This window comes from Salarias fasciatus, chromosome 18 (genome assembly GCF_902148845.1).
Source record: "Salarias fasciatus chromosome 18, fSalaFa1.1, whole genome shotgun sequence".
Classification (NCBI taxonomy): Eukaryota; Metazoa; Chordata; class Actinopteri; order Blenniiformes; family Blenniidae; genus Salarias; species Salarias fasciatus.
In genome coordinates, this window is record NC_043762.1 from 8996925 (window position 1) to 9009997 (window position 13073).

At 43.2% G+C, this 13073-nt stretch overlaps 1 protein-coding gene across 1 annotated transcript; it reads right to left on the bottom strand.

Moving 5' to 3' along the window:
- Window positions 1-1201: 1201 nt before the first annotated feature.
- Window positions 1202-6662, bottom strand: LOC115404897 (purine nucleoside phosphorylase-like). The gene is made up of 6 exons (XM_030114252.1): window positions 6543-6662; window positions 4524-4687; window positions 4287-4390; window positions 3458-3633; window positions 2553-2743; window positions 1202-2015 (listed from the first exon to the last, which is right to left on the bottom strand). The coding sequence occupies exons 1-6, from the start codon at window positions 6560-6562 to the stop codon at window positions 1798-1800; spliced, it is 873 nt and encodes a 290-aa protein (XP_029970112.1). The 5' UTR covers window positions 6563-6662; the 3' UTR covers window positions 1202-1797.
- Window positions 6663-13073: the final 6411 nt, after the last annotated feature.

A 13073-nucleotide genomic window follows, 5' to 3' on the forward strand; every position in this document is an offset into this window, starting at 1 on the left:
TCCGATTGATCACAAGCAAGCAGCTTCTTTAAACTTTCTCAGGCTGTCAACTATCAGTAGACGTTGAAAATTAAAATCCCACATCTTACAAACTTAAATTGAGTTTTATTTCTTCCATTAAATCATTTTCCTCACTTTATGCCAGAAAACATTAGATTACATTCTTTCTTTTTGTTTTGTTGAACCAGTATTTAAAGTAAATGATCCTGTGTTTTATTACATTGTGCAGCTTTCGTATCCAGAACAGCCTCCACAGCGTCCAGCGACCCTGCTGCAGGATTTACAGTATTTGTATGAAGCGCTAATCAGGCTCTTGTGCGTCGCCTGCAGCCTCTGCCGACACCTGGACCTCCTCTTTCAAACTCGCCGCTAATAAAACCTCTCACGACCTTGTAAGGCTTCAGACGGTGGCAGCTGGACGTCATGGAAAAGAGTTTTTTCTTCTTCTTCTTAGTGTGGGAGGGGGAAGAGGACATGGCGGTGCATGTGTGTTGGGTTGGAGAATGAGAAGAGGCCAGAGTTGAGGGAAGTACCCATGAGAGAACGCTGATAGTGAGATTAGAGGAGAAACATGGCTGATACGGTGGAAATATCAACCGTCCCGATTCACCGCGGTTTTTCTCACAGAGACAAGACTGGAATTTTTCCCGATGGTGAACTCACATGAGGGGTGGTTCATGAACGCTCTAAACAACACACCACATCTGTAGACGTGCGTTCTCACGCCAGAGGGACTTATCGTCTTTGATAGCCTTCCTGGCCATTGAACAGGTTTTCAAGTTCAGACGTGCCGTAAGTTTCGAAAGTGGCGGCAGGAGTTCAGCTGAGTCTAAATGAAGGAATGTGAGTCAAAGAACACAATGAAATGGCAGTGTGTGTGTGTGTGTGTGTGTGTGTGTGTGTGTGTGTGTGTGTGTGTGTGTGTGTGTGTGTGGCATCGTTCTTCCATACTGTATTCGACACACACACTGATGTGTTTATTGTTTTGTTTTTTTTAAAGATAAATCCTTTTATCTGCTGGATGCGTTGTTCCAAACTTCTTCACGTCGTGTACGTCTCCCGGCAGTCTCAAGTCTAAACCTATAGCAGCTCCAGTAGAAAACGGTCCAGAGAGGCCTGAACTGTAAACCGTAGCTAAGAGACATACGTGCACTTTAAAATCCAGCACACAAACACTTCACTTTCAAGTGGCGCAGTTTAATGTGAAGGTTGTTTTTTTTTTTTTTAGTACAGTACCTCTGAAAGTACAGGCCGACGACCGCCCGGTCCGTGAGCTGTCACGATGATAAAACATGGCGAGCACATTTTCTCCAACTCTACATACTTTGGTAACAAGCGTCCCTTTCATTCCCCCGTTACCCTTATAAACACCTATCATTAAAACAAATAAAAACACTACTTAAATATATTCAGTATAAATATTTCACTTTTTTTACACCTCTTCGTCAAAATAGTCATTACTGGTGATGAATGCCCTTTTCTTTACACGTGCTGTGAGGTTGTGACTTGTTACTGGGGAATGTGAGAGAGCTGGGTTAATAAATAAAGGGATTTCAACACAGTGATGCTTCGCTGAAACATTAGACAGCTGGAAACGTAACAACGTACTACAGCAGGAAGAATATCATTCATCTGAACACCGCAAGAAATGTAAACAAAGCTGATCGAGGAGTGTATAAAAACAAAGGCCGTCCAGCTTCAAGGATCATAAGACTAGATTTAAAGTAACAGTTTAAAAAAAAAAAGAGAGAGAGAAGCTAATAGCCTTTCTCGCGTGGGTGAAGCAGCGGGAGTCCCTCAGAAGGAGTTGTTGTTCCGCTCCAGCCGAGCCACCATGGTGGACACCAGCTTCTCCAGCTGCTCCGCCCGCTGCCGCCCCGTCTCCAGCACCTCCTCGTGGTTGGCCTTCTCCTGGCTGTCGTAGTCCATCACCGCCCGGTTGCTGATCAGCGACAGGGCGAAGCAGCGCATGCCGGCGTGGCGCGCCACGATCACCTCGTGCGCCGTGCTCATCCCTGCGGCAAACGCAACACATCGCAGGATGTCAGCTTGTGAGAAATGTGAACTGGTTAATGCAGAAAAACTGGAATTTTCCAGAAGTTATGCAAATACATTTCTTGTGAACTCATGAACATATTGGCCACAATTTTCTGTATTCTCAAAGAAACTGCTTTGTTTTTCTTCACCTTTATTTTACTTTACTTTTCATTCAGTCAGTGTCTTCACAGGATTTAACAGAATTAAAGGTCGGTGGTGTATTCAGAGAATGAAGGACTCAGTATAATTTGATGGTAAAAATACAGTTTAGATGCATTTTGAAGATTGTTTGAAGAACTTAAAAACAGCGGACTCTCATTCACGTTTAGTTTCTCGTGTTATTTGGAGATTCTGACTCTGTCTCTGGCTTCAGGCCCCTTGACCTCACTTTGCTGCCCCCCTGATGTCTTTCACCTGTGCCTGAGTGTGTGAGTGTCTTCACCTGCTGGCTGGGGTGTAAATTGCGGCTTTCCCTGCGTGTGTCCTGTTCGCTGGCTCAGTGTTTGAAAACTCACCGACGGCGTCGGCTCCTAAGCTGTGCAGCATGCGGCACTCGGCGATGGTTTCGAACGAAGGCCCCCCGAGGACGCAGTACACCCCCTCCTGCATGAATTCACAGTAGCCCAGCTCTGCGGCCACGTCCAGCGCCAGCTGCCGGAGCTCGCGGTCGTACGCGTCAGACATGCAGGGGAAGCGGACGCCGAACCTGGAAGACAGACGGACATTAAGTGTCGATCGGGTTTTTAGTCGAAAGTTGGAATTCACAGCTGAGATTCAATGAAAACTCCAGGGACAATTTTTGGGATGAGGATTTTTGCGTTTTTGCAGTTTTGCACTCAAAAGGTTTCGGATCAAATATCAGCAACCAAGTGTCATGTGACTCCTCTAGCTTGCGGCCATCTCAAACAAAGGGGGTTTCTGTTGAACCTGACTTCCAACGCTTATTGTCGCTCTGAGGCAAGAGGAGGAGGAGGAGGCAGAAAAATGTAGAGAGATTACAGAACGGAGTGCGGCGGTGCAGAGGTCTGGACCGCCTGGGTCAGCCGCACTGTGGCAACACAACAATCGTTCACTTCAAAAAGTCACACAGTGATTATGTAATTTCATTTGAAACTGATGCAAGTAAAACGTCTTTTTTTTTAAACTTGAGTTTAGAAGTGAATATAGAACAGTGATGGATGGAAACTGGCTTTGACGAATGTACGTACAAAGATGCAGGATTATGATTAAAAAAGGAAATAACACAAATGCAAGAAACCCATTTTCCAACATTTTGCATCCTTTTGCAGCTCAGGAAAATTACACAGCGGCACAAACCTGGTGTTGAAACACACTGTGAGTCACTGGAAATTCAAAAGTCAGTTGATAGAAACTTGTGCACGGCTCTCTGTCTTTAGCCCCTCCTCTCGCCGACACCCACCTCTCGTCGTTGGGTCCGGCCAGCGGGTTGTTTCCAGCGAAGCCCGGCATGTTGATGTGGTCCTTAATGACCATCACGTCTCCCACTTTGTAGTCCTGGTTGAGGCCCCCGGCCGCGTTTGTCAGGAACACCGTTTCTACGCCCAGCAGCTTGAAGACGCGCATGGGCAGCGTGATCTGGAACCCCACAAGCGCACGTTGTAACACTGTAACATGTCGTCATAGTAACTGGGTTATACCTGATGTCCAAACTGCTGATGGATGAAATAAGTGTGAAGTGTTCCACGGAAAAACTGTATGAGACATTTAGAGATGTGAAATATTCTTATATGAACTCCTTCCTAAAAGAATTGCTTCAAAATCAATCTCTGACGAAAAATGATTTTTGATTTTCTGCTTCTGAGGGGGAAGAGAAACAGCTTTCACCCTGAGATTAACTGATCTTATGAATGGAACTGATCCATGTAGTTTGATAAACTTCTGCCATTGTTTGGCGTTCAGTTGCAGACTTTCATGGACGAGGTTCCTCTCTTGATAGTATGAGGTAAACTGGGTGTAGCTCAACAATCCAGCTTTTTTCAGAAGTGGTTTATCAATTTGAGGAACTGAAGCTGATCAACAGGCAGATGACTAAAAGTGAAGGCAGGGCCACCTAAATATATCCGGGATTACAGTTCAAAATATCACAGATGCTGATCATGAATGCTTTAGTTTGCTGAGAGATGTGACCTTTCATATTGATTTCTTACATTTTGTATATTCTACGATGGATTCTGCAGTAGAGCGAGTCATATTTTGAGTCGGTGTGTGTTCCGGTGCTGTCTGCTCACCTTCTGGATGGGGTAGCCTTCGTACAGGTGGAATCTTCCCTGCATGCAAACACACGGCTTCCCTTTAAGTGTCCCAAACACCAGCTGGCCAGCATGCCCATGCACTGCAACATACAGACACACACACACACACACACACACACACGTTTAGACGTGCAGAGCATCGAGTTAACTTCCACAAAACACGCAGAGGAACAGGTGTGTTTTCTCGGACCTCTGCAGGCTGAACGTTCATACCTGTACTCCGTGGAAAGTTGGGAATGTCAGCGTACTTAAAGACCTGAGGGTCCTTGAGCATCTTCGCCAGCCCCCCCAGACCAGAACCGCATACGATTCCCACTGTCGGCCGCACCGGCGTGTGGGACCGCAGCCAATCAGCCGCCTCACGGCACTCCTCGAAGCTGTCACGGGGAAAGAGAGGGAGGCGAGAAGGTCAGTCACGTGCATGCACATCAGCAACTTGTATTATGCTCTGTTTCAGCTCATCCTGAAGGCGTGGAGAGGAGACACGTGGCTGACGTGCAGCATTCAGTCCAGGAAATGAAAAAGGCATCTCTGAATAATCAGGGTTGAATTTTAACATCAGGAACATTCCGTTCACAAAGTTTTTCCCGACTTGAGTCACATTTACACAAACACATCACATCCTGTTCTGTGTCTGGAGTCACAGCAGTGTTGTTGTGCAAACACTGAGTCAGGTGAATAAACGTGAAACTAAACCACACCTTGACATTGAGTTCGCTCAAGTTTTTCTTAAAAAGACATACGCACAATTTTGGGTCCGATTTCATTTCACTTAAAAGCCTTTTTTTTCCCCCAAAATGTATCACTGCATGTCCAACCTGTAACCTTTATATTTAGTAGAAATAAATACAAACCAGTCAGATCTGAACACCTTAGCACTGAGGGAGAACTAACTCAACTTTCCTAAAACATCAACTACATCATTCTCCTATCAGAAGCATTTCAAAGCACTGAGTATTGAAGTGATAAATACTTGTTAATCACTCACAAAAGATGAAACAACACACCTGCGGTACTATTATGTATAAAAGATTAATTATTCTGTTGGCCACCCGTTAAAAGATACAAGTCAGCACAAGCTGAACCTCAGACCTGGCAACACTTCTCTCCAGATGCCACTTCTGTTACAGCCAGGAATCAAACTGGGCTCAGATATTAGATAGAAAGGAAAACACAAACATCATTTAATAGAACACATCCATCATGTTTTAACTGCCACAGGAGGTTGTAGCTCTAATCTCATGTTTCTCTTTTCACAGCCCACAGTGTCTCCGCCTGTCTGATATTGTATGAGCAGGATGAATACAGTGTAATCTGATTCCAACCTGAAACACAATTTAGTGGCACCATGGAACAGCTCGATCATTCACAATTCTGGAGTTATCAATCAGCCTAAGATGTGTCTTTCTGAACTGTGAGGGGAATCTAGAGCATCTGGAGAAGGCCTACTCTAACATGCTGAGAACATCTGCACGGCTTGATATCACTTGGATTGTTCATATTGGAAATATAAAGGCAGTTTATCACGATATTTCAAATTGATATTTGTGTCTGCACTGAATCTATTATTCAGTGTGTAATTATGGCGTTATAATCCATCACTACCTACTATAATAGTTTTCTTCAGCCTTTTTCCTGACTACGTGCCATTTGTCAGTGATCCGCCATGCGTAAAAGCGCGCTGATGGAACCGGGGACCACACGCACTGCGGGTGATTCCCACTCATGTCGCTTGGACCACACGTGGCAGGGGGGGGGGGGTTGCACATGAAAGAGTCCCATCCTCCCTCACCTCATCTCATCTCACCTCATCTCCCCCCCAAGCCCCAGTCTCTGTGAATATCCGAGTCAACTCGAGATGAATCATTCCCCCCCCCCCCCCCCCCCCCCCCGCTGGCGGCCACCTGGAGCGGGTCAAGGGGGGCGCTTTAACGTCATATACGGGTTTTGTCGTGCCATCACCGGGTACTACACACACACACACACACACACACACACACACACACGCTTTCCCGAGTGAAGAATGAGATTAATCGAGACATGTCTCCAGGCGAGAGACCCGACACACACACTCCCCTGGTTTCTGTTATTATCACCGTTAAATTAAATCGCCGCACTGTCCTACTGCAGGTGCCGGATGGAAAACGTGTATATTTTCAAGTATTTTCATTCATCCGTTTTATTCTTTAGCTTGACAGATATAATTAAAAAAAACAAAGACAGTAAACTCACCTAGAGACGGAGTCGGACATGGAGAGCGCGTTGTGATCGGATCCAACTGGAATTTCTGTGTGTTTTAATGAGTCTATCTGCGTTGTCCGGGTTTCCGGATGGAGGCTACCCTTTTTACCCGCCCCCCTCCCTCCCGCACGCACTCCCTCACTTCACTCGGCTGCGGCACGGCAGCCACCCCCTGACGTCACAGTCCAACGGAGGCTCTGATTGGTCAGGGCGAGGGTGTCGTTCGGATGAGCGTTTTGATGAGCCGGTTGTCGCGGCAACGAACGCTGCGTTCACGAGCATCCGGGCGCCCCACGAGGAAACCGGCACACATCGTGTGATTTTAAAGTTTTAAAGATTTAGCGTTTAAATGTTTAAAAGTCGTCTCCTTCAACTTAATGATTTATATCTGTCTCTTTGATTAAAAATAATAATAATAATAATAATTGAAAACAAGCAAAAAAAAAAAAGGAAACAATGGAAAGGATGAAGGAAACTGTTTTCATCTCCACTATGTCACCCATTCAATTCATACATTAAGTTTAATTATTTATTTACATTCATTTCATGTTTACAAGAACACTTGCATGCCCAAAATTAGATTACATATAACTTTTGCTGAGTAAAAAAAAATTACATCAGATATCACACAAATTACCTAGTGTGGATGACATGAAGACAAGATGTGTACATTTATGTATTTTCTTATTTTATATGTCGTATGGTTATAATTTCAAATCCTGAATGGTATATATAAAAAAACAAACAAAAAAAACTACCATAATATGTCAAATCTGACAACATTTTCCGCCACATTAGGTATATTTGCTTCAGTGCACAACTATAAAGCTAAAATCCAAAACTGTAAGAGCAAAATCTTTATCGATCCATATCGTGGTGATTTTTCTCAAACGATCACTGACTGGAAGTCATATTTTCCAACGTGCCTTGAAGGCAGCTCAGCCACCAATCTTCACAACGTGGTGCTGCTGGTGCTGATGCAATCTGCCTGCAGCACAGCACCAGCAGCACCATGTGGTGAACTTGAGTCGCTAAAATTAAAACCAGAACTGGACTGAATTTCTACAACTGCATGGTTTCCACCGAGGTTTCACATCCAGACGTTTTTTTTCCAAAAGTAGTGAACAATTATGAGCATTGAAAAAAATGTTTATGGTTGGGTCGAAATTAGCTTCTTACAAAAAGTGATGTGAAATCTGGGAAAAATATAGCGAAACCAGTTTATATATACTGAAATCTGGTTATCATGACTAACCTTCATGACTGCTATATTAGTGAAAATGTGAGTCTAGTCTACTCTATGAAAATGGAAGCAGTGTTCATCAGAATAGTTGCAGGATTCTTGCTGCAGAGAGATTTACCATACGTGCATGGATGTTGTGTCTGTGGTGAAATGCAGCTCTGTGTGTCTACCTGCTGCGACCACAGAGCGGCCAGTGTTCTGGTTACTGGCTGTTATGTAACAGCATCTGATTTGTATTCACACGGTTGTCGCTCTTTTCACTATGTGCTCCCCTCCCAGTCTATATGAGAGTCACCAGAGCTCTATATGTTTGCATAGCTAAAGCACAGAAGATCTAAATGTTTGTGTCATGGCTCGGTTTAATCTGAACATTACCTCAGGAGCTTGTTTCCTTTATGAATATCTTGATTTTCAATGATCACTTTGAGTGAGAATGTTTACTTTTAGCTCTGTTTTTTGTTTTTACTTCCTTCAATATCCAGTTTATTGTGCTTCCCTCTGAGAAAACATTTGTATTTCTGTGAAACACTGCCTTTATGTTGTTACATTTCAGCGTTACCAGAGGTTTTTCCACACTTTCTATCTGTGTCTCATTGTGTCTCAGGTGTGCTCACGTATGCCAAACCTTTTTGGCATAACCTGCTTAACAATGGAACAAAGAGGATCTGATTTTGCGCGCGCGCGTGTGTGAGTGTGTGTGTGCGTGTGAGCATTTGTGTGTTCTGCAGGTCTGGTGAGTTAGTTGGTCCTGTTTCTTCTGGAAGAATTGTGTGTGTGCGGCATCTTCACAAGTTTAGACATTCTGCAGGCTGAAGAAAGTCACACAACAATAAATACAATCTCATCTTTTCACCGGAGGACTCCACGCTGAGCTGTGTTGCTCTGTGGTTTTAACATTTACGGTTTTCACGGGGAGTCTTGAGAGCTTCAATTTACCATCACATGAAAAGGAAAGTGGTAATTTCCACAAAGCAGTTAGTGTTTAGTAACCCTGCTTCATGGATATCCCCTAATTCATGTAAGATTTGGAGCCTTTTCCAGTTTGATAAAGCTGGAAAGAAGAAAGCAAAGGAGCATTCAAAATTGAAATCAATCAATGAATAAAAAGGTTGATTTGTTGAAACTGAAAAGTAAAGTGTCCTTGTGGGTTAGGTTAGGTGAAGAGACGTGAAGAGCCAAATACGAGCCAAATACAAAATATAATCATTTTTGCCTGAAGGGGGCGCTGTTCTCTTATGAAGATTTTAACTCACTTTTCACCAGCTTCCATGCTGGGATTGCCCGGGGCATTTCTGTCCCTGAGTGCTTTGCAATAAAATCCTCACCACTGCAGCTGGAAACAGGATCATGCTGCAGGATATGAGGCGTGGCAGCAACAAGCGTGCTTGCATGTAAGTAAATGATGTATTTCCCCCTCTAATCTGGAACACAAATATCTCTCACTCCTGGGGAATCACTGAAATGTTTTTGGAACATTTCAACTCCATGCTGTGATATAAAGTATATTTCAAGTTAAACAAATCGTGAAGTCTGTTGATTTACTTTCAGGATGGAATAGAGTATGACAGAAATATTTTATTAAAGCCAGAGGTCAATTACTTGAAGCATTGCCCCACACAGAATCAAACACACGAAATACATAAAAAAGAAAATTAAATGTAAGACAGGATGAAAAGGAAATAAGTAAAAGAGCGACTGTGCCGAAGTTTCCTGGTGAGATTCAGATAAAAACTATCACTTATACTTGTAAGCATCATTTGTGTGGTCCACTAACATAATGTAAACAAAAAACGCAAAAAAACAATAAACCTAAACATGCATGCACTCTCAACAAAAAAAGTTTTCCAGATGATATATATATATATATATATATATATATATATATATATATATATATATATATATATATATACAATACAATACACAGCAATTTCCTGCATATGTACCTTTCACTATAAACTGATCATAGAGTGAATCTAACCATAGCCTGATTGACAAACATGTATTGTAATTAAAAAAAAAAAATAATAATAATAATATTAATAATAAAAATTGAGCTCACTGATGAGAATCCAAAGTCCAGTACACAATAGTGTTGAATGTCCCCACAAGCATAGAAGAACAAGAACATACACACGCATACACGCACACAAAAAACCCAAACACTGCTGTTTGTTGCCACCTGCTGGAGAAATCTGAACTTGCAATGATGGCAGAATTGACTTCTTCAGTCACAGTTTGCAGAAAATTCCCCAAAAAATACACCCAAATAAAAAACATTTCTCTGTGGTTGTATTGCAGACTGAAACATGTGAAACCCTTCATGTATTTTCTGTGCAGTTAGAGAATGAAAGAAATTCTGATTTAATAACTGCTTGACATTCTTCTTTGGTAAACAGTGCAAAATGGCGAATCAACAAAAGAAACAATGATAAGTCCTCGAACGGTGAAACAACCTCATCAGCATTTGATGGAAAGTCGCAGCAGGTGTCTCAACTCCCTTCGACCTTTTGTCAGTGTTTTCACCCCGAAAGGGACACAGAAACCAGCACAGGAAGGAAGTGAAGCCTCGAGCAAAGAAGCAAATAAATATGCAGGAGACAGAAAATAGCGAGCGGGACACAAAAGGCTGGAGCAAAAGAGCGAGAGAGAAAAGGGGGTTTCTCTAGGAGTGAATGAAACGGAGGCAAGTCCACCAACACCATCACAGACATGGGCCAAAAGGACTGACTGACCCCGACACGCACACGCACACACAAACAACATCTACTTCCACCCATTGGAAACTCCTGGATACTGGGTGGACGCATGAACCCCTATATAAACAGTGTTTATCACACAAACCTTCAATTTAACATCAGTCAAATTCTAATCTTCCGTCTTGCTTGATGGGAAACTAGAATCACACACACTCACACACCTGTTTCCTGTTCTGCTTTTGCACGTAACCAAGTGGTGAACAGTCACACATCAGACACCGTGTCAACGCAAGGCCGACCACATGCTGACGAATCATCTACAGCAGCTCATCACCTGACACAGTCAGACACGGTGATGTTTCCACATCACCAAAAAAGGAGGGGGGAAATCACACCAGAGTCACAGGTTGAAACAACCTCTCATGATGAAATGATTCCTTCAGCTTGCACATTTCTTCCAAACTAACAATAATCTCATAACAGCAGTCACAGAAGCCTACATGCTCACCGCACACAGTGTGTCATTCGTTTTATATATGGAACAGCTCAGCATGGAAAAAGATGTGACAATGAACCTGTTTTAGACTCTAGCAGGTCTTCCTCCATGATTTCCCTGTGTTTGGTTCAGTCCATGTTCCCATCAACTCTGAGCATCCGCACAGCATGATGCTGCCTCCACCGTGTTTCACAGTGTGTATGTTCAGGGTGAGATGCAGAGCTAGTTTCCTTCCATAGTGTTTAGAAATCAGTCTAAAAACTTCAGTCTTCACCTCCTTTGAGCAGAGCATCTTTTGAGTTTTTGGAAAACTGCAAACCTGACTTCTTCTGGTTGTGTTTCAGGCTGTGTTTCCCGCCTGAGCTGTGGATCTCTGTAGCTCCTCCTCAGTTTACATGAGCCTCTCGGCTCCTTCTCCAACCAATACCTGTCAGCTCAGGTTGAGGACAACGTGATGGTCGGTTTCCAGTTCCAGACTCTTTCCAGTGTTTGACGATGGGATCCATGAGATTACAAATTTTATTTTATTTTTTTCCATTTAACTGTGTTTTAAACTTCAGCACAATTTTCTCCTTGCTATGTTTGATGCATTTCCTGGCAATTAGATTACACCGCTGGACTCAGTTCACTAATCAGGAGACTTATTACGGTACTTGGTTGCATTGGGGGGGACAGAGATAAGGGGGATGAATATTTTTGCATTAGGTCCTTTCAGACTGGAGGGATCTCCATTTATGGAATATGACTGATAATATTGTGAAACTACAACTTTTTAACAGTGAATCAGCTTCATAAAATGAAGTCTCAGATGTGTTGTTGTACCCCGCATGAAGGAACTCACACAGATGCAGTATGATTAAAGCAGGATGTTCACTTTTGGGGGGGTTTAGCTGATTTAACAGCGTTCAGGTCGGGATATTTCTGCCTCTGCTGCCTAGGTTATGAACCTATGTGTTTTATATTTGTGTGTCACAAGAAGTAAAACTCCTGCAAAAGCTAAAACAAGCTGCGAGAGTTTCTGTTTGGTTCTGTCTGAAGGAGGAGCTCTTCATTTAAAACAGTTACGTGTGACATAGCATCAGTTTTTTTCCTTCCCCACAGACCACATGCTCACAAAAAACCCCTGAGAAGTTGTTCACACACATTTTATAATTAGAGACACAGACCATTAGATAACGTTTAACTGAGACAATCTATAACAGTTCTGGTGAAGGCAGGTTACACGTGGACGGGTTTACCGTCCATCAGGGTTAAAAAAGGGAAATGTTGTCTCTGACCGTTCTAACCACGCACTGTGGGGGCGTTGTTTTTTTTTTTAAAACATTCACACATACTTTACCACCAATGGAAATAACTGCAATGCAAGGGTTAGAGTCAAGCCGTTCTACAAACTGCACCACGGCTGCACTGGTTAGGTGCACAACCAAAGGAATAAATGAACACATGAAAAGTGAAGTGCCAACTTCTCTTCCTCTTCCTGTTAATTGGTCGGTATGATAGGTTCAGTTAAGTTCCTTATGCCCTCAGTGCATTCCAAAGTGTTCATTTTTCTCCTTTTCAGGCAAGTAGGCTTTTTTTTTTTACACACCTTTTTTGTTTTACACCAGCTGATATAAAGATCATCCACCACTTGGTGACTTTTCTGACAAAGACAGGAAGACACTGTTGAAATATGTCAAAAAGACGTGTTGAAAAAAGCCCGCTGGTCAGAACTGAAGCTGGTATGATGTGCCAACACCCGCACACGTGCACAGTCTCACAACCAGCCCCTTTCACATGCAGGGATACCATTCGTTGGCTGCTCTCAACTTCAGAATGGAGACAGATGTCAAGTCTTGATTCATCCTAAGTAGCAAGAAACATCGATCACAATGCGCTGTGACAACTTGAAGACCGTCCAAAAGAAGAGAAAAGATTCCCTGAACTCTGTACCAGGTGAACTCATGGGGTCCTCGTGGACTCTCCCCCTCTTTCAATTAATTACTGCTTTGTCACCCTCTCCTGGGGCAGAAGAATATGTTGTATTCGCCTCACGGACGTCCCTTTCTTAAGCGTCCGAGCCTCACAGGACGCTCAGTACGAAC

Bases quoted from the DNA above. Each gene is read 5' to 3' on its own strand.
- LOC115404897 (XM_030114252.1), bottom strand. From the start codon at position 6,562: ATGTCCGACTCCGTCTCTAG. The intron at 4,391-4,523 runs GTATGAACGTTC...TGTATGTTGCAG, and splicing joins CAACTTTCCACGGAGTACAG to TGCATGGGCATGCTGGCCAG. The intron at 3,634-4,286 runs GTGAGCAGACAG...GTGGGGTTCCAG, and splicing joins AAGGCTACCCCATCCAGAAG to ATCACGCTGCCCATGCGCGT.